The 25,675-nt window shown below is 42.8% G+C and overlaps 1 protein-coding gene across 2 annotated transcripts in view; it reads right to left on the bottom strand.

Moving 5' to 3' along the window:
- jam3b (junctional adhesion molecule 3b) overlaps positions 1 to 25,675 on the bottom strand; it is a 121,381-nt gene that overhangs the window by 5,293 nt on the left and 90,413 nt on the right. For both annotated transcript variants that reach the window (XM_073030155.1, XM_073030153.1), the window contains 2 exons: positions 22,548 to 22,647; positions 3,707 to 3,814 (listed from right to left, as the gene is read on the bottom strand). In XM_073030155.1, the coding sequence (XP_072886256.1) occupies positions 3,707 to 3,814; positions 22,548 to 22,647 (208 nt within the window). The remainder of the gene's footprint in view (positions 1 to 3,706; positions 3,815 to 22,547; positions 22,648 to 25,675) is intronic.

Raw genomic sequence — 25,675 nt, 5'->3', positions numbered from 1 at the left:
GGAAATTATAGGCCAGTGAGCCTGACATCAGTAGTGGGAAAGTTACTGGAAGATATTCCAGTATTTGGATAGACATGGACTGATTAACGATAGTCAGCATGGCTTCATGCTTGGTAGGTCATGTGTAACCAATACAGAGTTTTTCCGAGTAAGTTACCAGGAAATTTGATGAAGGCTAGGCAGCGGAGGGCTGTGGTCCCGATGCAGGTTGATGGGAAGTGGCAGGTTAAATGGTTCAACACGGACTAGATGCATCAAAGGGCCTGTTTCTGTACTTTACTTTTCTATGACTAAGTTTACCATAATCTCCCAAACCTTCCTAAATTAAAAGGAGATGCCTGCTTCTGCTTCTTACGCTCCCATATTCTTCAGGTAACAATGCAGAATCTACAATGTTTTAAGGAAGGGAAATAGTGTCTTATAAATGTATTTGAGTTCTGAGGATGTAACTAGCAAGGCAGATAAAACAAATGGATATGGTGCATCTGAATCTGAAAGGGACAAGCTGAAACAGAAAGGTTGCCTACTGCACAAGATGCAGGTTCATATGGTTAAAGGTAGCTTTACTATGGATTGATTGGTTAAAAGATAAAACAAAGGTTTGAGTAACAAGATCTAATGAGTTGGTGAACTAATTTGCAGAATGCCTTGAATCAGTATCGTTACCAGTTCATGTTGATGTTATAAAATCAGGGGAGGGCTGTAGCCCATCTCATCTGGGTGTCTACCACAGCAACTCACCAGGCTCTGCCACCACATCAACTTTCTCTGTAACCTTGCAAAATGTTTTCTATCACGTAGTTATCCAGTTCCCTTGAGGGACATCGCCTCAAGATTTGGGGGAGAAGATTTAGGACAGAGATGAGGAGGAACTGCTTTTCCCAGAGAGTGGTGAATCTGTGGAATTCTCTGACCAGGGAAGCAGTGGAAGCTACCTCAGTAAATATATTTAAGACAAGGTTGGATAGATTTTTGCATAGTAGGAGAATTAAGGGTTATGGGGGAAAGGCAGGTAGGTGAAGATGAGTCCATGGTCAAATCAGCCATGATGTTATCGAATGGCAGAGCATGCTCAATGGGCCAGATGGCCTACTCCTGTTCCTATTTCTTAATTTCTTGTGTTTCCTTGAAGGCCACCATGGGAACCTGCCTTTACCATGTCTGCATGCAGTATTTTCTACATTCCAATCACATGCTGTCTAAAGACTTCAAGTCACTCTTAATTCCCTTCCCCATTAGTTTGCAGCTGTGAGCACAAACCCTCCACGTACTGTCCACTCCATCCATTTTCCTCATTTTATACAACTATTCCTCTTCTCAAGACTTCACTAAGGAAAACAGTCTCAGTCTCTCTAATCCTTGTAACAGTAGTCCTTCATTTCAGGGACAATCCTGTAAATCTAGTCCAGACCCTCACTTATACTTTGAATTGACTGACTTTACTTACATCCTTCACATACATGAGGAGTAAAAATCTTTACGTTATGCCTCCATCTAAATGTGCAATCATAGTAATTTATAATAAATAGTATGTATAACAGGCTAGTCAATATAACATAGAAATACAATTGAGTCACCACGAGTTAATCAGTCTGATGGCCTGCTGGAAGAAGCTGTCCCAGAGCCTATCGGTCCTGGCTTTTATGCTGCAGTACCGTTTCCCAGATGGTAGCAGCTGGAACAGTTTGTGGTTGGGGTGACTCTGGTCCCCAGTGATCCTTCAGGCCCTTTTTTCACACCTGTCTTTGTAAATGTCCTGAACAGTTGGAAGTTCACATCTACAGATGTGCTGGGCTGTCCGCACCACTCTCTGCAGAGTCCTGAGATTAAGGGAGTTACAGTTCCCATACCAGGCAGTGATGCAGCCAGTCAGGATGCTCTCAGTTGTGCCCCTGTAGAAAGTCCTTAGGATTTGGGGGCCCATACCAAACTTCCTCAACCATCTGAGGTGAAAGAGGTGCTGTTCCCATCCTTCCCAGATTTGAACACAATACTCTAGTTGAGGCCAGACCACTGTTTAAAAAATTGAAACACTACTTTCCTGCCATGCTTCTATTAATAAAACCCAAAATAATTTATACCTTATTATCTATTTTCTGAACTTACTCAGCCATTTTCATTGCTTTCTGGTCACCTCATTATAGGAAGGATAGGAAGGATGTGAAAGCTTTAGAGAGGGTAGAAAGATTTACCAGGATGCTGCCTGGATTAGAGACATGTCCTATGAGGAAAGACTGAGCAAGCTCAGGCTATTCTCTTTAGAGTGAAGGATGAGAGGTGACTTGATAGAGGTGTACAAACTGATAAGAGGCATCATTTGAGTGGTTAGCCAGAGACTTTTTCCCAGGGCAGTAATGGCTAATATGAGGGGGCATAATCTTAAGGTGATTGAGGTAGGATTTTTACAGAGTGTTAAGTGCATGGAACACCCTACCTAGGGTTGTGGTAGAAGCAGATATATTAGGGACATTTAAGATACTCTTAGATAGGTGCATGGATGATTGAAAAATGGAGGGCTGTGTGGGAGGGAAAGGTTAGTTTGATCTTGGAGTAGGTTAAAGTGTTAGCCTGTACCATGCTGTATTGTTCTATATGCAGTTTCCTCTGCTCCCCTTTTAAAATAATATCCTTTTTCCTATCTCGTCTCTCCTCTTTAAACTAAAATACATGACCTCAGTGTTCATGAAAATTCAATGGCCCACATCTGCTCATTCTACCAGCTTCTTTATTATCTCTCCTTATTCTTTTAAGGAGTTGTTCTCAAGATATGGAGTTAGCCATAGACTGAGATAACGAGGAATTTCGCTTAAAGGTATATAAACCATTGGGAATCTCTTCCTCTGACACCTCTGGATGTTGAATCATTCAGTATATTCAAGCTGAGACAGAAATGGTTTTGCACTTGAAAGAAATTGAAAATCAGGCAAAAAAATAAGAAGTCAAACTTCATTGAGTCACATATGGCCCTTCAGTACATGCTGACCAAGATTCCCATCTGAACAAGTCCCATTTGCCAGCATTCACCTGTTATGCCTCAAAGCCTTTCCGATCCATGGACCTGTATATTTTAAACGTCGTTAATCTATGGTACTGTGCAAAAATCTTGGGCACATATATAAGCTTAGGAATTTTGCACAGTCCTGTAGTAATGTTATGTATTGCACTGTACTGCAGCCACAAAAAAATAAAATAAAATTGCATGACATATGTGAGTGATGATAAACCTGATTCTGAGAGTGGGAAGGGGGCAGAGAGAAGGGAATTGTAGTTGGGAAAAGGGGAAGGGAGAGGAGAGGAGAGGGAGCGGGAAGCACCAGAGAGACATTCTGTAATGATCAATAAACCAATTGTTTGGAACCGAATTACCTTGTCTGATGTCCGGACCTGCACCATCTCCACCCCGGCACTCTCCCTCTGCTACTTGTCCCACACCCCTCCCTCAGCATTCCAGCCTTGCCATTTCCAACATCCTTTGCTCCTGCCAGATTTACACCTTGTTCTCCACTCCACATTGACAAATACAGTACTGTGCAAAAGCCTTAGGCACCCAGCTATACATATAGGCAAAGACTCCACAAGTGAAGACTTAAAGCTCAATGGTTACACCTGCTCCCAAAAGCAGCATTGACACTTTTCTCGTCTAAACTTGAATTTGCTTCAAAAGGTAGTTATTTTTGTAAAATAAGAGGTGAAGCTGTTGTCTTACTTGCAAAGTATCCACGTTTATATGCAAGCCTGATGACTATGCTTATGATCAGCAGAACAAGAACCACAATGAGAATGCCACCAATGATCGCAGCAATATTAATGTCATCTGCAGAATAAAAGAAAGAAATTATTCATACTTAACTAGTTTATGATTTTTATTTCAAAGATAGTTACATGCAATACTTATGCAATTATTATATTTTATAGCACCTTTTGATTAAAATTATACAGTACTTCACAAAGTATATCAAGATAAGAGAATTCAGAGGAGGTTCAGTCCAGTGATTGGGGTTCAGTTCCCACCGCCGTCTGTAGGGAGTTTATACATTCTCCCCGTGACTACATGGATTTCTTCCAGGTGCTCTGGTTTCCTTCCACAGTTCAAAAACATACAGGTTAGTGTTAATAAGCTGTGTGCATGCTATATTGGCACTAGAAGCATTGCAACACTTGCATGCTGCCCCCAGCACATACTCTGTCTGTGTTGGTCATTGACGCAAACGAAGCATTTCACTATAGGCTTTGATGTTTCAATGTACATGTGACAAAATAAATTTTTATCTTTCTCTAAAGTAGGGGTTCCCTATTTTTTTTATGCCATGGAGCATTACCATTAGCCAAGAGGTTCATGGACCCAAGATTGGGAACCCCTGCCTTAAAGCGATGAAGGGTCATTAACATTTATTGCATGTGAATTTTACCCTTGCTTCGAGACTCCGCTAAACACAATTGCTTTGTAACCTAACAGTGTACTTGCATATGTAGTGTAAACCTGAGGGAAATAGTAACAGTGCAGAACAAATCTAATCCAGTTCATTACCACCCAATCTAGTCTCAAGAAAGTGATCAAACCACAAACAGGAGAAAATTTGCAGATGTTGGAAATCCGAACAACACACACAAAATGCAGGAGGAACTCAGAAGGCCAGGCAGCATCTATGGAAAACAGTACAGTTGATGTTTCGGCCAGAAACATCGCATGTACTTATTTCCCCATAGATGATGCCTGACCTCCAGCATTTTGTGTGTGTGTTGCTCAAGAAAGTGATGGAAGGCATCTTTGATAGCACTACCAAGCAGTATGTAGTCATCACCAACCTACTCACCACTGCCTGACCTTGTTCCAAAGAAACAAACTGCAGGTGACATGAAGGTTGATTGCCCTAATATCAGGGCCACACTTGACCAAGCATGGCATCAAGGCCTCCTCATCAAAGTCAAAATAAATGTATTATCAAAGTACATTTATATTACCATATACTACCTTGAGATTGCAGACATTTGCAGAAAAATAAAGAAATATAGTAGACGAATAAACCTTTCTTGGGCTTCCAGCTGGTACAGGTGTTGATTTTAACCGATGTTTCGATGACAAACTATTCCAGGATTGAATAGCTTGTCATATGAAGAGTGTCTGATGGCTCTGGACCTGTATTCACTGGAATTCAGAAGAATGAGGAGTAACCTCATTGAGACCTACTGAATGGTGCAAAGCCATAAGACATAGGCGCAGAATTAGGCCATTCACCCCATTGAGTCTGTTCCGCCATTCCATCATGGCTGATTCCAGATCCCAGTCAACCCCATACACCTGTCTTCCCGCCATATCCTTTGATGTCCTGACCGATTAGGAAACTTATCAACTTCCGCCTTAAATATACCCACAGGCTTGGCCTCCACCTCAAACTATGGCAGAGCATTCCACAGTTTCACTACATCCACATCCACTCTATCTAGTCCTTTCAACATTCAGTTGGTATCAATGAGATTCCCCTCCCGCATTCTTCTAAATTTCAGTGAGTACTTTACTTTATTGTCACCAAACAATTGATATTAGAGCGTACAATCATCACAGCGATATTTGATTCTGTGCTTCGTGCTCCCTGAAGCACAAATCAAAGTAAATATATTGAAAATTTAAATTATAAATCATAATTAGAAAATAGAAAAGGGAAAGTAAGGTAGTGCAAGTCAGGTCCGGATATTTGGAAGGTACGGCCCAGATCCGAGAACAGACCCAAAGCTGCCAAACATTCCTCATATGTTAACCCCTTCATTCCTGGAATCATCCTCGTGAATGTCCTCTGCACTCTCTACAATGACAACACATCCTTTTTAAGATATGGGGCCCAAAACTGTTGACAATTATGGCCTGAATGGTGTCTTATGAAGGCTCAGCATCATCTCCTTGCTTTTATATTCTACTCCCCTAGAAATAAATGCCAACATTGAATTTGCCTTCTTTACCACAGACTCATCTGTAAATTAACCTTCTGGGAGTCTTGCACGAGGACTCTTAAGTCCCTCTGCACCTCTGATGTTTGAACGTTCTCCCATTTAGATAGCAGTCTGCACTATTGTTCATTTTACCAAAATGCATTATCGTACATTTCCCAACACTGTATTCCATCTGCCACATTTTCCCGACCACTGAGGTTAGGCTAACTGGTCTATAATTTCCTTTCTTTTGCATTCCCCCATTCTCTGGCACACTGCTAATGTCTTCCACAGTGAAGACAGATGCAAAGTACCCATTAAGTTCATCTGGTAATTCTTTGTCCCCCATTACAACCTCACCAGCATCATTTTCCAGTGGTCCAATATCAACTCTCATCTTCCTTTTACTCTTTCTATAACTGAAAAAACTTTGGTATCCTGCTTTATATTACAAAGGGTGATTGATAACTTCATGGCCTAAGGTAGAAGGAGTCAATTTTAGAAAATCTAGCACATTTATTTTTCAACATAGTCCCCTCCTACATTTACACACTTAGTCCAGCGATCATGGAGCATACGGATCCCTTCTTTGTAGAAGTCGGCATCTTGGACCTCCAGAAGTGGTCCACAGCAGGGGTGATTGATAAGTTTGTGGCCTAAGGTAGACGGCGATGAGTTATACAGCTCTTGTTACATGCATGTGCAGTGTGATTATGCAGAAAGTTTCAAGTTAATAATTTTTGTGGTATTTCTGTTTCAGATAATTGAAAATTACAAATAAGCACTGTCTGAGAAAATGGCCAACATTGGCCTTCATGCAGTCATCTGCTATCTCGGTCTCAAGGGCTTATCACCCAGGAGGTCCATGAGGACATGGTGGCAACACTAGGGGAGGGTGAAAAATAAATGTGCTAGGTTTTCTAAAATTGACTCCTTCTACCTTAGACCACGAACTTATCAATCACCCCTCGTATTGGCTAATCTGCCCTCATGTTTTGTCTTTTCCCTTTTTATAGTTTTTTTAGTAGCCTTTTGTTGAATTTTAAAAGCTTCCCAATCATCCAATTTCCCACTCACTTTTGCAAGCTTATATGCCCTTTCCTTGGCTTTTATGCAGTCCTTAACTTCCTTTGTCAGTCACTGTTGCCTACCCCAGCCATTTGAGAACTTCTTCCTCTGTGGGATACATTTATCCTGTCCCTTGTGAATTATTCCCAGAAATTTCGGCCATCTCTGCTCTACTGCCATCCCTGCCAGTATCCCCCCCAGGGCAAGCTCCTCTTTCATGCCTCTGTAATCCCCTTTATTCCATTGCAATACTGATACAAATGACTTATACTTCTCCCTTTTGAATTGCAGTATGAATTCAATCATATTATGATCACTGACTCCTAAGAGTTCCTTTACATTCAGCTCCTTAATAAGGTCTGGGTTATTACACAACACCCAATCTAAGATCGCCTTTCCCTGAGTAGGCTGAAGCACAAGCTGCTCTAAAAAGCCATCTCATGGGCATTCAACAAATTCCCTCTCTTGCAATCTGACACCAACATGATTTTCCCAATCCCCTTGCATATTAAAGTCCCCCATTACAATTGTGTCATTACCCTTATTACATGCCTTTTCCAGCTCCCTTTGCAATCTCAACCCCACATTTTGGTTACTATTTGGAGGCCTATATATAATTTCCATAATTTTTTTTACCCTTGCAATTTCTTAACTCCACCCACAAAGATTCAACATTCTCTGACCTAACGGCACCTCTTTCTAAAGATGCAATTCCATCTCTTACCAACAGAGCCACACCACTGCCTATGTCTTCCAGCCTGTCCTTTCAATACAAAGTAGATCCTTTGATGTTAAGCTCTCAGCTATGGCTTTCTTTCAGCCATGTCTCAGTGATGCCCACAATGTCATACTGACCAATCTCTTAATGCACCACGGGTTCATCCACCTTATTCCAAATGCTACGCGTATTTAAATACAGCATCTTCAGTCCTGCATTCTTCGCCCTTTTGAATTTTGCCTCTGTAGTACAATTTAACTCTGCTCTGTCTGCATTTATACCTTCCTTACATTCATGTTACACCCATCATCTACTTGTAAACCTGTTGGCTCATCCTCAGCTCTATCATCCTGGTTCCCAGCCCCCGGTCATATTAGTTTAAACCACTCCCACCAGCTCTAGTAAATCTGTCCCAAGAATATTTGTCTCCCTTGGACTCAAATGCAACCCGTCCCTTTTGTGCAGGCTCCACCCACCCCAGAAGAGGTTCCAGTTAACCAGAAATCTGAATCCCCGACCCCTGCTCCAATTCTTCAGCTACACATTTACCGCCACCTCATTCTATTCCTATCCTCACTGTGACATGGCACAGGTGGCAATCCCATGATTACTACCTTGGAGGTCCTGCTTCACAGCTTCCTTCCGAACTCCCTATATTCTTTTTTCAGGATGTCCTCCCTTTTTCTACCTACGTATTTCAATGCGAGGAGTATTGTGGGGAAGGCTGACGAGCTGAGGGCCTGGATTGACACATGGAATTATGACATTGTAGCCATTAGTGAAACTTGGCTACAGGAGGGGCAGGACTGGCAGCTCAATGTTCCAGGGTTCCGATGTTTCAGACGTGATAGAGGCAGAGGGATGAAGGGTGGGGGGAGGTGGCATTGCTAGTCAGGGAAAATGTTACAGCACTGCTCAGGCAGGACAGATTTGAGGGCTTGTCTACCGAGGCCATATGGGTGGAGCTGAGAAACAGGAAAGGGTTGACCACATTAATGGGGTTGTATTATAGACCACCCAATAGTCAGTGAGAATTGGAGGAGCAAATCTGCAGAGAGATAGCAGACAACTGCAGGAAACATAAAGTTGTGATAGTAGGGGATTTTAATTTTCCACATATTGATTGGGACTCCCATACTATTAAAGGTCTAGACAGGTTAGAGTTAGTAAAATATGTTCAGGAAAGTTTTCTAAATCAATATATAAAGGTACTGACTAGAGAGGATGCAATATTAGATCTCCTATTAGGAAACAAGTTAGGACAGGTGACGGAAGTGTGTGTAGGGGAACACTTTGGTTCCAGTGATCATAACACCATTAGTTTCAACTTGATCATGGATAAAGATAGATCTGGTCCTCGGGTTGAGGTTCTAAACTGGAAAAAGGCCAAATTTGAAGAAATGAGAAAGGATCTAAAAAGCGTGGATTAGGACAGGTTGTTCTCTGGCAAGGAAGTTGTTGGTAAGTGGGAGGCCTTCAAAGGAGAAATTTTGAGAGTGCAGAGTTCGTATGTTCCTGTCAGGGTTAAAGGCAAAGTGAATAAGAATAAGGAACCTTGGTTCTCTAGGGATATTGGAACTATGATAAAGAAGGAGAGAGAGATGTATGACATGTATAGGAAACAGGGAGCAAATAAGGTACTTGAGGAGTATAAAAAGTGCAAGAAAATACTTAAGAAAGACATCAGGAGGGCTAAAAGAAGACATGAGGTAGCTTTGGCAGTCAAGGTGAAGAATAACCCAAAGAGCTTTTACAGGTATATTAAGAGCAAAAGGATAGTAAGGGATAAAATTGGTCCTCTTGAAGATCAGAGTGGTCAGCTATGTATGGAACCAAAAGAAATGGGGGAGATCTTAAATGGGTTTTTTTGTGTCTGTATTTACTGAGGAAGCTAGCATGGAGTTAATGGAAATAAGGCAAACAGGTAGTGAGGTCATGCAACCTATACAGATTGAAGAGGAGAAGGTGCTTGCTATCTTGAGGCAAATCAGAGTAGATAAATCCCCAGGAGCTGACAGGGTATTCCCTCAGACCTTGAAGGAGACTAGTGTTGAAATTGCAGGGGCCTATTTAAAATGTCAATATCCACAGGTCAGGTGCCGGAGGATTGGAGGATAGCTCATGTTGTTCCGTTGTTTAAAAAAGGCTCTAAAAGGAATACAGGAAATTATAGGCCGGTAAATTTGACGTCAGTAGTAGGTAAATTATTGGAAGGAGTACTAAGAAATAGGATCTACAAGTATTTAGATAGACAGGGACTATTAGGGAGAGTCAACACAGCTTTGTGCGTGGTAGGTCATGTTTAACAAATCTATTAGAGTTTTTCGAGGAGGCTACCAGGAAAGTGGATGAAGGGAAGGCACTGGATGTTGTCTACATGGACTTCAGTAAGGCCTTTGACAAGGTCCTGCATGGGAGGTTAGTTAGGAAGATCAGTCGCTAGGTATACATGGTGAGGTAGTAAATTGGATTAGACATTGGCTCAATGGGAGAAGCCAGAGAGTGGTAGTGGAGGATTGCTACTCTGAGTGGAGGCCTGTGACTAGTGGCGTGCCACAGGGATCAGTGCTGGGTCCATTGTTATTTGTCATCTATCTCAATGATCTGGATGATAATGTGGTAAATTGGATCAGCAAATTTGCTGATGATACAAAGATTGGAGGTGTAGTGGACAGTGAGGAAGGTTTTCAAAGCTTGTAGAGGGATTTGGACCAACTGGAAAAATGTGCTGAAAAATAGCAGATGGAGCTTAATGCAGACAAGTGTGAGGTATTGCACTTTGGAAGGAAAAACCAAGGTAGAACATACAAGGTAAATGGTAGGACACTGAGGAGTGCAGTAAAACAGAGGGATCTGGGAAAACAGATACAAAATTCCCTAGATAGGGTCATAAAGAGAGCTTTTGGTACATTGGCCTTTACAAATCAAAGTATTGAGTATAAGAGTCGGAATGTTATGGTGAGATTGTATAAGGCATTAGTGAGGCCGAATTTGGAGTACTGCGTGCAGTTTTGGTCACCTAATTACAGGAAGGATATTAATAAGGTTGAAAGAGTGCAGAGAAGGTTTACAAGGATGTTGCTGGGACTTGAGAAACTGAGTTACAGAGAAAGGTTGAATAGGTTAGGACTTTATTCCCTGGAGCATAGAAGAATGAGGGGTGATTTGATAGAGGTATATAAAATTATAATGGATAAAGATAGAGTGAATGCAAGCAGGCTTTTTCCACTGAGGCTAGGGGAGAAAAAAAACAGAGGACATGGGTTAAGGGTGAAGGGGGAAAAGTTTAAAGGGAACATTGGGGGGGCATCTTCACACAGAGAGTGGTGGGAGTGTGGAATGAGCTACCAGATGAAGTTGTAAATGCGGGCTCACTTTTAACATTTAAGGAAAAACTTAGACAGGTACATGGATGAGAGGTGTATGGAGGGATATGGGCCAGGTGCAGGTCAGTGGGACTAGGCAGAAAAATGGTTCGGCACAGCCAAGAAGGGCCAAAAGGCCTGTTTCTGTGCTGTAATGTTCTATGGTTCTATGGTTCTATGTTTGTGGATGCATCCAGAAGCATCTCGAACCCTGGCACCTGGGAGGCAAAATACTATCCGTGTTACTTTTTCATGCCCACAGATAGCCTATCTGTCCCCCAACTATAGAATCCCCTATTACTGCTGCCATCCTCTTCAGTTCTCCACCTTTCTGAGCCTCAGGGCCAGACTCAGTGCCAGAGGCATGGTCACTTTTGCTTTCCCCAGGTAAGCTGTCCCCCCCACAGTACTCAAATTGGAGTACTTACTGTTGGGGGGGGGGGGGCCACAGGGGCGCTCTCCACTATCTGATGTTCTCCCCTCCCTCTCCTGACAGTCACCCATTTACCTGTCTCCTGTAGCCTTGGGATGACTACCTCCCTGTAGCCTCCTCACTCTCCCTAACAAGCCGAAGGTCATCAAGCTGCAGCTCCAGTTCCCTAACATGGTCTCTAAAGAGCTGCATGTACCTGGTGCAGATGTGGCCATCGTGTAGGCTGGAAGTCTCATGGAAATCCCACAACTGACAGCCAGAACAGAACCCTGGTTCTGCAGACATACCCCCCATTCCCTGTAGAGTTGAAGAAGAAATATGGAATAAACTTACCTGACCTCCGCCTGTTCTCACCAAAGCCACATTGAGCCAAAGCCTAACTACTCTGACTCAAGACTACTCCGGTGACAACCACTCCCTTGATGACCGCTCCACTAGGCGGTACCTCTCTTTTATAAAGACTGGGTTTTTAAAAAGCTCTTTGTCGGACCTGCACGGGAACACTCCTGTGCACAGTATGCCAATCAATGACTCCTGTTGAAAAACTTGCTGCTTTATCAAGCTCTTTGGCGGACCTGCACGTGAAATCACACATTTCCCAACACTGTATTCCATCTGCCACTTTTTTGCCCATTCTTCCAATTTGTCAGTTCTGATACAATTGCTTTGCTTCCTCAGCACTACCTACCCCTCCACCTATCTTTGTATCATCTGCAAACTTTGCCACAAAGCCATCAATTCTATTTTCCAAATTATTGACAAACAATGTGAAAAGTAGTGGTCCCAGTACTGACCCCTGAGGAACACCACTAGTCACTGGCAGCCAACCAGAAAAAGACTCCTTTATTCCCACTCGTTACCTACAACCTGTCAGCCATTCCTCTATTCATGCCAGTATCTTTCCTGTATCACCATAGGATTTTAATCTTGTTAAGCAGCCTCATGTATGGCACCTTATCAAATGCCTTCTGAAAACACAAGTAAATGACATCTACGGTCTCTTCTTTGCCCACCCTGCTTGTCACTACCGCAAAGAACTTTAACAGATTTGTCAGGCAAGATTGGTTACATAAAACCATGCTGCCTTTGACATATTTTATCATTAGTCTCCAAGTACCCCAAACCCTCATCCTTAATAAAGGACTCCAACACTTTCCCAACCACTGAGGTTAGGCTAACCGGCCAATAATTTTCCTTCTTTTTCCTTCCTCCCTTCCTAAAGAGTGGAGTGACATTTCCAATCTTCCAGTCCTACAGGACCATGCCAGAATCAAGTGATTCTTGAAAGATCATGACCAATTACCTCTTCGGCAACCGCTCTCAGGACTCTGGGATGTAGTCCATCTGGTCCAGGTGACTTCTCTACCTTAAGAACTTTCAGTTTTCCTAGAACTTTTTCCTTTGTAATAGCAATGGCTCTCACTCCAGCTCACTGGTACTCGCACATCTCTGGCACACGGGTAGTGTCTTCCACAGTGAAGATAGATGTAAAGTACTTATTGAGTTCATCCGCCATTTCTTTGTCCTCCATTACTACCTCACCAGCATCATTTTCCAGTGGCCCAACATCAACTCCCACCTTCCTTTTACTCGTTATATAACTGAAAAACTTCTAGTATCCTACTTTATATTATTGGCTAGTTTGCCCTTATATTTCATCTTTTCCCTTATGGCTTTTTTAGTTGCCTTTTGTTGGATTTTAAAAGCTTCCCAATCATCCAAATTCCCACTCACTTTTGCTACATTATATGCCTTATACTTGGAATTTATGCAGTCCTCAACTTCCCTTGTCAGTTATGGTTGCTTACCCCTGCCATTTGAGAACTACCTCTGTGGGACATATCTATCCTGAACTTTGTGAACTTCTGCCACCTCTGCTCTTTCATCACCCCCGCCAGTATCCCTCTCCAATCCACCTGGGCAAGCTCCTCTCTCATGCCTCTGTAATTCCATTTATTCCATTGCAATACTGATACATGACTGATGCTTCTCCCTCTCAAATTGCAGTATAAATTCAATCATATGATCACTGACTCCTAAAGGTTCCTTTACATTAAGCTCCCTAATAAAATCTGGATTATTGCACAACTCCCAATATAAGATGGCATTTCCCCGAGTAGGGTCAAGTTGCTCTAGAATGCCATCTCGTAGGCGTTCAACAAATTCCCTCTCTTGTGATCTGACACCAACCTGATTTTCCCAGTCCCCTTGCATATTGAAGGCCCCCATTACAATTGTGACATTACCCTTATTACATGACCTTTCTAGTTCCCTTTGCGATCTCAACCCTACACCTTGGCTACTATTTGGAGGTTTACATGTTTCCCATAATGTTTTTTTTATCCTGGCAGTTTCTTAACTCCACCCACAAACATCCAACATTCTCTAACCGTGTTATCTCTTTCTAAAGATGTAATTCCATCTCTTACCAACAAAGCTGCACCACTGTCCATGATTTCTTTCCTATCCTTTCGATACAAAGTATATCCTTTGATGTTATGCTCTCAACTATGAAGTTTTGTCAGCTACAACTCAGTGATGCCTACAATGTCACACCGACCAATCTCCAATTGCACCACTTTCGTCCAGCTTATTCCGAATGCTATGCACATTTAAATACAGCACCTTCAGTCCTGCATTCTTCACCCTTTCAAATTTTGCTTCTGTGGTACAATTTAACTCTTTGCTCTGTCTGCATTTATATATACCCAGTCATTGGCTTGTCCTTCCTCACTGTTGTGTGACACAGGCAGCAATCAAGAGATTACCACCCTTGAGGTCCTGCTTCTCAGCTTCTTTACCAACTCCTTGTATTCTGTTTCAGGACCTCCTCCGTTTTTCTATCTATGTTGTTGGTACCAATATGCATGATTACTTCAGGCTGCTCACCTTCCCTTTTCAGGATATCATGAATGCAATCAGAAACATCACAGACCCAGGCACCCGGGAGGCAAACTACCATCCATGTTTCTTCATCACGTTCACAGAATTGCCTATCTGACCCCCTAACTATAGAGTCCCCTATTACTGCTGTCATCTTCTTCAGTTCCCTACCCTCAGAATAGAGGGGCATCCTTTTAGAATAGATATGAGGAGGAATTTCTTTAGCCCGAGAGTGGTGAATCTGTGGAATTCCTTGCCACAGGCAGCTGTGGAGGCCAAGAATTTATGTATATTTAAGGGAGGGGTTGATAGATTCTTGATTGGTCCGGACATGAAGGGATATGGGGTAGGAGAGGGGGAGGCAGGAGACAGGGGCTGAAAGGAAAAATGGATCAGCCACGATGAAATGGCAGAGCCTAATTCTGCTCCTATATTTCATGGTCTTATGAACTTGAATTTGAGCAAGGACATGGCAAATCAAACATGAGGTTTGCCTTTTTAGTTGAAGCAGAAAGCCAAAACAGGACTTCTAAGGTAGTAATTTCTGGATTACTGCCTGTGCCACATGCCAGTAAGGGTAAGAATAGGATGATTTGGCAGATGAATGTGTGGCTGAGGAATTGGTGCAGGGTGACAGGGATTCAGATTTCTGGATCATTGTGATCTCTTCTGGGGAAGGTACAACCTGTACAAAAAGGTACACCTGAACCCGAAAGGGACTAATATTCTTGCAGGCAGCTTAGCTAGAGTTGTTTGGGTGGGTTCACATTAATTTGGCAGGGGATGGGGAACTGGAGTGACTATGATGAAGATAAGGTGGTTATATCAGAGAAAGTATTAACAAAGATGTGATGTGCTGCCCATCAGTATCTGAGGATATGCTTTAAATCTAATGAGGTATTAATGATAAGCACAACCCTGTCCTACACTTAATTGCCTTAACTGGATATGTTTTCAGTCTCACACCACTGGGAGTCTTCTAGGAGAGGTGACAGAACAAACCAGACGCTTTCTTGCTGATAATAGAACTATGGTTTTGAGTTGCTGTGTGGAACTAAAGCAAATGAGATTAGTTTGTTTTTTGCACATCCAGTTTGTCATAGCATCATACAACATAGAAACAAGCCCCTAGATGTCATCTGACCATTAAGCCCCCAATTAAACCAATTCTAAACTGATCCCATTTTCTTATCCCACAGGCAGAAACCTTGGTATATATTGGCACCAATGACATGGGTAGGAAAGGTGAGGAGGTCCTGAAAAGAGGTTTTAGGAAGCAAGGTAGAAAGCTGAAAAGCAGGAGCTCCAGGGTAGTAATCTCTGGTTTGCTGCCTGTGCTACTTGTCAGTGAGGGTAAGATTAGGATGATTTGGCAGATGAATATGTGGTTGAGGGACTGGTCTTGGTGGCAGGTGTTCAGATTTATGCATCATTGGGATCTCTTCTGGGGAAGGTACAACCTGTACAAAAGGGACGTGTTACACCTGAACCCAAAGGGGACCAACATCCTTTCGGCCGGTTTGCTAGAGCTGTTCGGGAGAATTTAAACTAATTTGGCATGAGGATAGGAACCACAGTGATAGGGCTGAGTATGAGTTAGTTGGTTTACAAACAGAGGCAATGTGTAGTGAGGAGAGGCTGATGATGGGGCAAAATTGAAGTCAACAGGATGAGTTGTAATGTAAAATGCAGATAAATTCGAAAAGGGTGAATACAGGACTGAAGGTATTATATTTGAATGCCTGCAGTATACGGAATAAGGCAAATGAACTTGTAGCACAGTTACTGATTGGCATGTATGATGCTGTAGGCATCACTGAATCATGGCTGGAAGATAAAACCTGAGAGCTTAATGTCCAAGGACACACATTGTATTGAGAGGATAGGCAGGAATGCAGAAGGGCTGGCATCGCTCTGTTGGTTTAAAAAAAATGAAATCAAATCATTAGTAAGGGCTGACATGGGATCAGAAGATGAAGAATTCTTGTGGGTTGAGCTAGGGAACTGCAAGGGTAAAAAGACCCTGATGGACCCTGATGGACCATCCAATAGTAAGGATGTAGACAACAAATTGCGAGGTAGAAAGTGCATGTCAAAAGGGCAATGTTATAATAGTCATGGGAGATTTCAATATGCAGGTAGATTGGGGAAAAGCAGGTTGGCACTGGATCATAAGAGGGGGAATTTCTGGAATGCCTACGAGATGGCGTTTTAGAGCATCTTGTGGTTGAGCCCACAAGGGGATCAGCTATTCTGGATTGGGAGTTGTAAAATGAACCAGAATTGATTAGAGAGCTTAAGGTAAAAGAACCCTTGGGGGACAGTGATCATAATATGATGGAATTCACCCTGCAATATGAGAAGGAGAAGTTAAAGTCCGATGTATCAGTATTACTGTGGAGTAAAGGGAACGTTAGCCAGAGTTGATTGGGGGGAAAAGAACTGAAAGGTCTGAAGGTAGATAAGTCACCTGGACCAGGTGGTGTATACCCCAGAGTTCTGAAAGAGGTGACTGAAGAGATTGCAGAGCCATTAGTAATTATCTTTCAAGAATCACTAGATTCTGGCATGGTTCTGGAGGACTGGAAAATTGCAAATGTCACCCCCTTCTTCACGAAGGGAGAGAGACAGAAGAAAGGAAACTATAGGCCAGTTAGTCTGACCTCAGTGGTTGGGAAGATGTTGGAGTTGATTGTTAAGGATGTGGTTTCAGGGCACTTGAAGTCACATAATAAAATAGGTTGTAGTCAGCATGATTTCCTTAAGGGAAAATCTTGCCTAACAAATTTGTTAGAATTATTTGAAGAAATGACAAGCAGGATAGACAAAAGAGAATCAATGGATGCTGTGTACTTGGATTTTCAGATAGACTTTGACAAAGTGCCACACATGCAGCTACTGAACAAGTTAAAAGCCCATGGTATTACAGGAAAGATTCTGGCATGGATAAAGCGGTGGTTGACTGGCAGGAGGCAAAGAGTGGGAATAAAGGGAGCCTTTTCTGACTGACTGCTGGTGACTAGTGATGTTCCACAGGGGTCTGTGTTGGGACTGATTCTTTTTACATTATATATCAATGATTTGGGTGATGGAATTTATGGCTTTGTTGCAAAGTTTGCAGACGATATGAAGGTAGGTGGAGGGGCAGGTAGTTTTGAGGAAGTAGAGAGGCTACAGAAGGACTTAGATTAGGAAATTGGCAAAGAAGTGGCATGTTGAATACAATGCCAAGAAGTGTATGGTCATGATCTTTGATAGAAAAAATAAAAGCGTAGACTACTTTTAGATGGAGAGAAAATTTTAAAATCTGTGGTGTAACTGGACTTTGGAGTCCTTATGCAGGATTCTCTAAAGGTTAATTTGCAGGTTGAGTTATGGTGAGGAAGGGAAATGCGATGTCAGCATTAATTTCCAGAGGACAAGAATATAAAAGCCAGGATGTAATGTCGAGACTTTATAAAGCACTGGTGAGGCCTCAGTTGGAGTATTGTGAACAGTTTTGGGCACCTTATTTTAGAAAGGACGTGCTGAAACTGGAGAGGGTTCAAAGGACGTTCACAAAAATGATTCCAGGATTGAATGGCTTGTCATATGACTAGCGTTTGATGGCTCTGAGCCTGTATTCACTAGAATTCAGAAGAATAAGAGGTGACCTGATTGAAACTTGTCGAATGGTGAAAGGCCTTGATAGAGTGGATGTGGGGAGGATGTTTCCTATGGTGGGAGGGTCTAAGACCAGAGGACACAGCCTCACAATAGAGGGATGTCCATTCAGAATTTCTTTAACCAGAGAATGGTGAATCTGTGGAGTTCGTAGCTACGGGTGGCTGTGGAGGCCAAGTCATTGGGTATATTTAAGACAGAAGTTGATAGATTCTTGATTGGTCAGGGAATGAAGGGATACAGGGGAAAAGGCAGGAGATTGGGGCTGAGAGGGAAAATGGATCAGCCATGATGAAATGGCGGAGCACATTAGGTAGGCCAAATGGCCTAATTCTGTTCCTTTGATTTATGGTCTTAATCTCGTCAATCTCGAGATTCTATCATTCACCCACATACTCTCAGCAATTTACAGCAAATAATTAACCTAATAACCCATACGTCATTGGAAGGACGCTGGAGCTCCCTGAGAAAATTTGCCAGAAGTTCGAGAGTGCCGCAGGCAGAAGTGTGTTAATTTCCCATTACTGGAGAGAAGATGATTGGGAAACTGAAAATTCTGAAGGTAGATAAGACACCATAACCAGATGGTCTACACTCCAAGGTTCTGAAAGGGGTGGCTGAAGAGATAGTGGAGGCAGTAGTAATGATCTTTAAAGAATCACAAGATTCTGGGGGACTGGAAAATTAAAAATGTCACTCCACTATTCAAGAAACAAAGGAGGCAGAAGGAAGAAAAGTATAGGCCAGTTAGTCTGACCTCAGTGGTCAGAAAGAAGTTGAAGTCAGTTTTTAAGAATGTGATTTTGGGGTACTTGGAAGAACATGATGAAATAGGCCCTAGTCAGCATGGTTTCATTGAGGGGAAATCTTGCCTGACAAAAAAATTGATGGCTTCATAACCAAGTTTGCAGACGATATGAAGATAGGTAGAAGAGCAGGTGGTTTTGAGGAAGTAGAGAGGCTACCGGAGGACTTAGACAGATCAGGAGAATGGTCAAAGAAGTGGCAGATGGAATAGTGTTGGGAAGTGTATGGTCATGTACTTTGGTAGAAGAAATGTAAGGATCGACTATTTTCTAAATGGAGAGAAAATATAAAAATCTGAAACACAAAGAGACTTGAGAGTCCTTGTGCAGGATTCCTTGAAGGTTAATTTGCAGGTTGAGTCTGTAATGAGGAAGGCAAATGTGATGTTAGCATTCATTCTAAGAGGACTAGAATACAAAACCAAGGATGTAATGTTGAGACAATAAAGCAGTGGTGAGGCCTCATTTGGGGTACTGTGAGCAGGTTTGGGCCCCTTATTTTATAAGGACTGTGCTGAAACTGGTGAGGGTTCAAAGGAGGTTCACAGAAATTATTCCAGGATTGAATGGCTTGTCACATGAGGAGCGTTTGATGGCTCTGAGCCTGTATTCACTGGAATTCAGAAGAATGAGGGGTGACCTCATTGAAACCTATCAAACGGTGAAATGCCTTGATAGAATCGATGCAGAGAGGATGTTTCCTATGGTGGGAGAGCTAACACAGGACAATACAGCCTCAGAATAGAGGGGCACCCTTTTAGAACAAAGTTGGGGAAGAATTTCTTAAGCCAGAGAATGATGAAAATGGAATTCTGTTTGTACATTTAAGGCAGAGGTTAATAGATTCTTGATTGGTCAGGGCATGAAGGAATCACGGGGGCTAGGCAGGTGATTGGGGCTGACTCGATGGGACAAATTACCTTATTCTGCTCCCGTACCTTACGGCCTTATGGTTGAGTATCTTTTAAGTGGAGAGAAACTAAATGGCGCAACAAATGTTGGAGGAACTCAGCAGGTCAGGCAGCATTTGTGGAGATAAATGGACAGCAGATACCTTGGGTTGAGACACTTCATCTGGGATGTTATGATGCAGTTGTATAAGATGTTGGTGGGGCCTAATTTGCAGGTTTGTACAGTTTTGGTCAGATACCTGCAGGAAAGGCATCAAAAACATTGAAAGAGTGCAGAGAAAACTTACAAGAATGTTGCTGGGACTTGAAGACCTGAGTTACAGGGAAAGGTTGAATAGGTTAGGACTTTATTCCCTGGAGCACAGAAGAAGTAGAAGTGGTAGGGGCAGGTTCGGTATTGTCATTTAAAGTAAAATTGGATAGGTATATGGACAGTAAAGGAATGGAGGGTTATGGGCTGAGTGCGGGCCAGCGGGACTAGGTGAGAATAAGTGTCGGCACGGACTAGAAGGGCCGAGATGGCCTGTTTCCGTGCTGTAATTGTTATATGGTTAAGAATGAGGGGAGATCTTAGAGATATAAAAAGTCATGAGGGGTATAGATAAGGTAAATGCAAGCAGACTGTTTCCATTGAGTTTGGGTGAGAATAGATCCAGATGTCATAGGTTAAGGGGGAACCTCTTCACTTAGAGGGTGGTGTGTGTGTGTGGTTCAAGCTGCTTGTGGATGTGGGTTCAATTGGAATATTTAAGAGAAGTTTGGATAAGTACATGGATGGAAGGGGTATGGAGGGATTTGGTCCAGGTGTGGGTCGAATGCACTAGCAAGACCAACAGTTTGGCATGGAATAGAAGGGCTGAAGGGACTGTTTCTGTACTGTAGTGTTCTAGAACTCTACATGTTGATGGGTCAAGGCAAATTAATGGTTCAGCGTGGACTAAATGGGCTGAAGGGCCCATTTCTGTGTGCAGTGTTCTATGGCTCTTCAAAAGAAGGTGGAGCTTAGGAGGGTTAACCCTAACCCTAACCCTAATGCAGAAGTGGGTTGAGAAGTGGCAGATGGAGTTCAACCTGGAGAAGTGTGAGGTGGTACACTTTGGAAGGACAAACTCCAAGGCAGAGTACAAAGTAAATGGCAGGATACTTGGTAGTGTGGAGGAGCAGAGGGATCTGGGGGTACATGTGCACGGATCCCTGAAAGTTGCCTCACAGGTAGATAGGGTAGTTAAGAAAGCTTATGGGGTGTTAACTTTCATATGTCGAGGGATAGGGTTTAAGAGACGCGATGTAATGATGCAGATCTAGAAAACTCTGGTTAGGCCACACTTGGAGTTCCAGTTCTGGTCGCCTCACTATAGGAAGGATGTGGAAGCATTGAAAAGGGTACAGAGGAGATTTACCAGGATGCTGTCTGGTTTAGAGAGTATGGATTATGATCAGAGATTAAGGGAGCTAGGGCTTTACTCTTTGGAGAGAAGGAGGATGAGAGGAGACATGATAGAGGTGTACAAGGTATTAAGAGGAATAGACAGAGTGGACAGCCAGCGCCTCTTCCCCAGGGCATCACTGCTCAGTACAAGAGGACATGGCTTTAAGGTAAGGGGAGGGAAGTTCAAGGGGGATATTAGAGGAAGGTTTTTTACTCAGAGAGTGGTTGGTGCATGGAATGCATGGCCTGAGTCAGTGGTGGAGGCAGATACACTAGTGAAGTTTAATAGACTACTAGACAGGTATATGGAGGAATTTAAGGTGTAGGGTTATATGGGAGGCAGGGTTTGAAGGTCGGCACAACAGTGTGGGCTGAAGGGCCTGTAATGTGCTGTACTATTCTATGATCTATGTTCTATGTTCTAACGGCGACTCCTTTGCTTGCATCTTCAGAAACAGCTCTATTTCTATCTTTAATATCTCTATTTTGACCCTGACCTGGAGTTACACGCTGACTACGGTTCTTTGCGGGAATGGGACCCACTCTCGGGGTTTCATAATCGGCCAATGGTTGGCACGCCAAGGGCTTGGCCTAAGAGCTCCTCTTGCCTTCGGAGGACTGAGTTTTCATGGCTCTGAAGACGGGGGGTGGGGGGGGATTGGAAATTGGTGTCTGAATAAAAGACTGGTGTGTCATGGGAGATGGAAGGCCTAAGGCTGTGTACCTAGAGATCTGAGATCTCTGGGCACAGAGCTTGGAAAAAGTGGCACAACAGACTCTTAACATCATAAACCAGCGAGTTGTTTGTTATGTCTCCCCTCTCGCTGTGAAACGGAGACATTTCTTTCTCCTTTATTAGGGAGAGAGTGAGCCCGTGGTGTGTCGATACCAGGTGAACAATGTAGTCTCTGGGGTAACTGCAAGTCTGTGTCTTTGCTGTGCCTTGCTCATGCTTGAGTGCTCGGTGACAAGTGTTGATGCTTTTTTTGCCGGTGGGGGAAGGGGAATTGATGCTTGCTGCCACTTACGCACAGGAGTGGGGAGCTGGGGGGGGGGACTTTGGGGTTCTAACATTTGACTGTTGTTCATTCTTTGAGGGCACTCCTCTGTTTTCATGGATGGTTGCGAAGAAAAAGCATTTCAGAATGTATATTGTATACATTTCTCTGACATTAAATGTATCTTTGAAACCTTTGAAATCAATGGGACTAAACAGATTAATTGTTTGGTATGGACTAGATGGGTAGAAGAGTCTGTTTCGGTGCTGCTGTGTTCTACGGCTAGTTATTTGTTCATTATCTGTTGAAAAATCTACTTTAAGCAAACAGCCAATCACGTCAACTTACAGACTTCCATCCGTTGAGGCTCACATTTTGCCTGCCCAGCACGATTCATCGCCATGCAGTGGTATTCTCCAATATCCAGCTTCGAGGTGACACTGAAGTGCTGTGAAAATAAAATCACTCATTTATCAGCTTGTGATTAGACCACATGTTCCTTCTGCAGTGTGCAAATTCAAACCCGAGATAAGAGGTAGGCAAAGCAAATTCTGATACTTCTGGAGTAAATCAATTTACAGGGATAACATTAAGGATTTGTTTGGTTCTCATGGCAAGTGAGGAATTTAGCTTCCTGTGATATTATAATAGTCAGTGATCATTTACCCTTATTTTCAAAAAAGGTGCAATGCCCTGAATCACTGATTTATAATATTGTTGAATCTCCTATTCTTTCCCAACTATTTCTTGAATGTGGGAGGAAAGCCATGCAGTCACGGGAGAATGTACAAATTTCTTTCAGGCAGCAGTGGGAATAGAATCCCAAATCAATCACTGGCCCTGTAAAGCACTGCATTAACTGCTACACTTATAAGTCATTAGTACAAATTACAAATAGCAAAGGTTCACATAGTAAACCAATGATTAAAAACAGCACTCAATCATTATCTACTGCTTGTGTCCTATATCCAGTTTGCTACTCCTTGGCATGAGCAGCTAAGACCTGGATGAGGAAATTGAGAATGGGTTAGTAAATTTGCTGATGACACAAAGGTTAGGGGTGTTGTGGATAGTGTGGAGGGCTGTCAGAGGTTACAGCGGGACATTGATAAAATGCAAAACTGGGCTGAGAAGTGGCAGATGGAGTTCAACCCAGATAAGTGTGAGGTGGTTCATTTTGCTAGGTCAAATATGATGGCAGACTATAGTATTAATGGTAAGACTCTTGGCAGTGTGGAGGATCAGAGGGATCTTGGGGTCTGAGTCCATAGGACACACAAAGCTACTGTGCAGGTTGACTCTGTGGTTAAGAAGGCATACGGTGTATTGGCCTTCATCAATCTTGGAATTGAATTTACAGCCGAAAGGTAATGTTGCAGCTATATAGGACCCTGGTCAGACCCCACTTGGAGTACTGTGCTCAGTTCTGGTCGCCTCACTGCAGGAAGGATGTGGAAACCTTAGAAAGGGTGCAGAGGAGGTTTACAAGGATGTTGCCTGGATTGGGGAGCATGACTGATGACAATAGGTTGAGTGAACTCGGCCTTTTCTCCTTGGAGCGATGGAGAATGAGAGGTGACCTGATAGAGGTGTACAAGATGATGAGAGGCATTGATCGTGTGGATAGTCAGAGGCTTTTTCCCAGGGCTGAAACGGCTGCCACAAGAGGGCATAGTTTTAAGGTGCTGGGGAGTAGGTACAGAGGAGATGTCAGGGGTAAGTTTTTTACTCAGAGAGTGGTGAGTGCATGGAATGGGCTGCCGGCAGTGGTGGTGGAGGCGGATATGATAGGATCTTTTAAGAGACATTTAGATAGGTACATGGAGCTTAGAAAAATAGAGGGCTATGGGTTACCCTAGGTAATTTCTAAGGTCGGGACATGTTCAACACAACTTTGTGGGCCGCAGGGCCTGTATTGTGCTGTAGGTTTTCTATGTTTTTAATCAACCCACAGCTTTTTGTAGCACTGGTATAACATAACGGTCAATTGGCTGTTTGAGTCAGTTGGTCAACTCAGGCTTAGAGAACACATGAAGAAACTAATAGAATATATTCAACCAGTGCTGTCAATTCCAGTCACAATTCAGCAATGAAACAGCCAGTAAAACCAATGCTGAATCAATTTCAAGTCAATATTTTATGTATTAATAAAATACATTAAAATACCTCCCAGCTTCTCACTTTCCCCTCCTCATCCACATACCACCTGCTAGCTTGTACTCCTTCCACACCTTCTTATTCAGACTTCTGCCCCCTTCCTTTTCAGTCTTGATGAAGGGTTTGGCACAAAAATAGATTGTTTATTTCTCTCCATACTTGCTGCCTGACCTGCTGAGCTCCTCTAGCATTTTGTGTGTGTTGCTCTGGATGTCTAGCTTCTGCAGACTCTCTTGTGTTTATGCATTAATATGTTCATGAGTGACAGACAGACATACTTTATTGATCCCGAGGGAAATTGGGTTTCGTTACAGCCGCACCAAGATAGTGTAGAAATATAGCAATATAAAACCATAAATAATTAAATAATAATAAGTTAATCATGCCAAGTGGAAGTAAGTCCAGGACCAGCCTATTGGATCAGGGCGTCTGACATTCCAAGGGAGGAGTTGTAAAGTTTGATGGCCACAGGCAGGAATGACTTCCTATGTTGCTCACTCTCAGTGGAATGAGTCTCTGGCTGAATGTACTCCTGTGCCTAACCAGTACATTATGGAGTGGATGTGAAATAAATGCCAAAATAAATCTACACAAAATCAAGACCGTAACATCTAATTGAATCATAAAGAGCAACTAATGTCCTAGGAAACTCATAGTTAAAAGATACAAGAGGTTCTGCAAATTGGCATTGAGGAGATGCAATTGTCTCACAGCTACAGTGTCCCAGGTTCCATTCTGGCCTCTAGTGCTGCCTGTATGGAGTTTGCATGTTCTCTCTGTGACTGTATGACCCTGGGTGCTTTGACATCCTCCTCCACATCTCAAGGTACTGGTCTGTGAACTGGCTGCTGAAAATTAATATGGTGGCTGGTAGGAGAATTAGGTGGGGGTAGGGGAATGGTTTAGCAGCCATATCTGAGAAACTTAAGTTACAGTCTAAAATAAGTGGGTGGAGGAGGTTGATAAGATGGCTAACAACCAGCGTAAACAGTGCAACAAATGATCTCACCCCCATCAGGAAAAAGACTATATTCTATATATCTTATGACTATAAGACTATATATCTTATGAATGGTAAATGCTCCTTTCAAATTCAACACCTATTTTCATAGAATCATAGAGCAATACAGCATATTTGCAGGCCCTTCAGCCCTACAAGTCCATTCCCATACAGCTAGTCTCAATTTCCTGTTTTCACCCATATCCTTCTCAGCTCCATTCCTCCATGTACCTGTCCAAGTTCTTCTTAAATGATACTATTGTACCTGCCTCAACCGCTTCCTCTGGCAGCTCATTTAATACACTCACCACACTGCACG

Source organism: Hemitrygon akajei, chromosome 26 (genome assembly GCF_048418815.1).
Source record: "Hemitrygon akajei chromosome 26, sHemAka1.3, whole genome shotgun sequence".
Classification (NCBI taxonomy): domain Eukaryota; kingdom Metazoa; phylum Chordata; class Chondrichthyes; order Myliobatiformes; family Dasyatidae; genus Hemitrygon; species Hemitrygon akajei.
The sequence above is the reverse complement of the archived record's forward strand: the minus strand, read 5'-3'. Positions and strand labels throughout refer to the sequence as shown.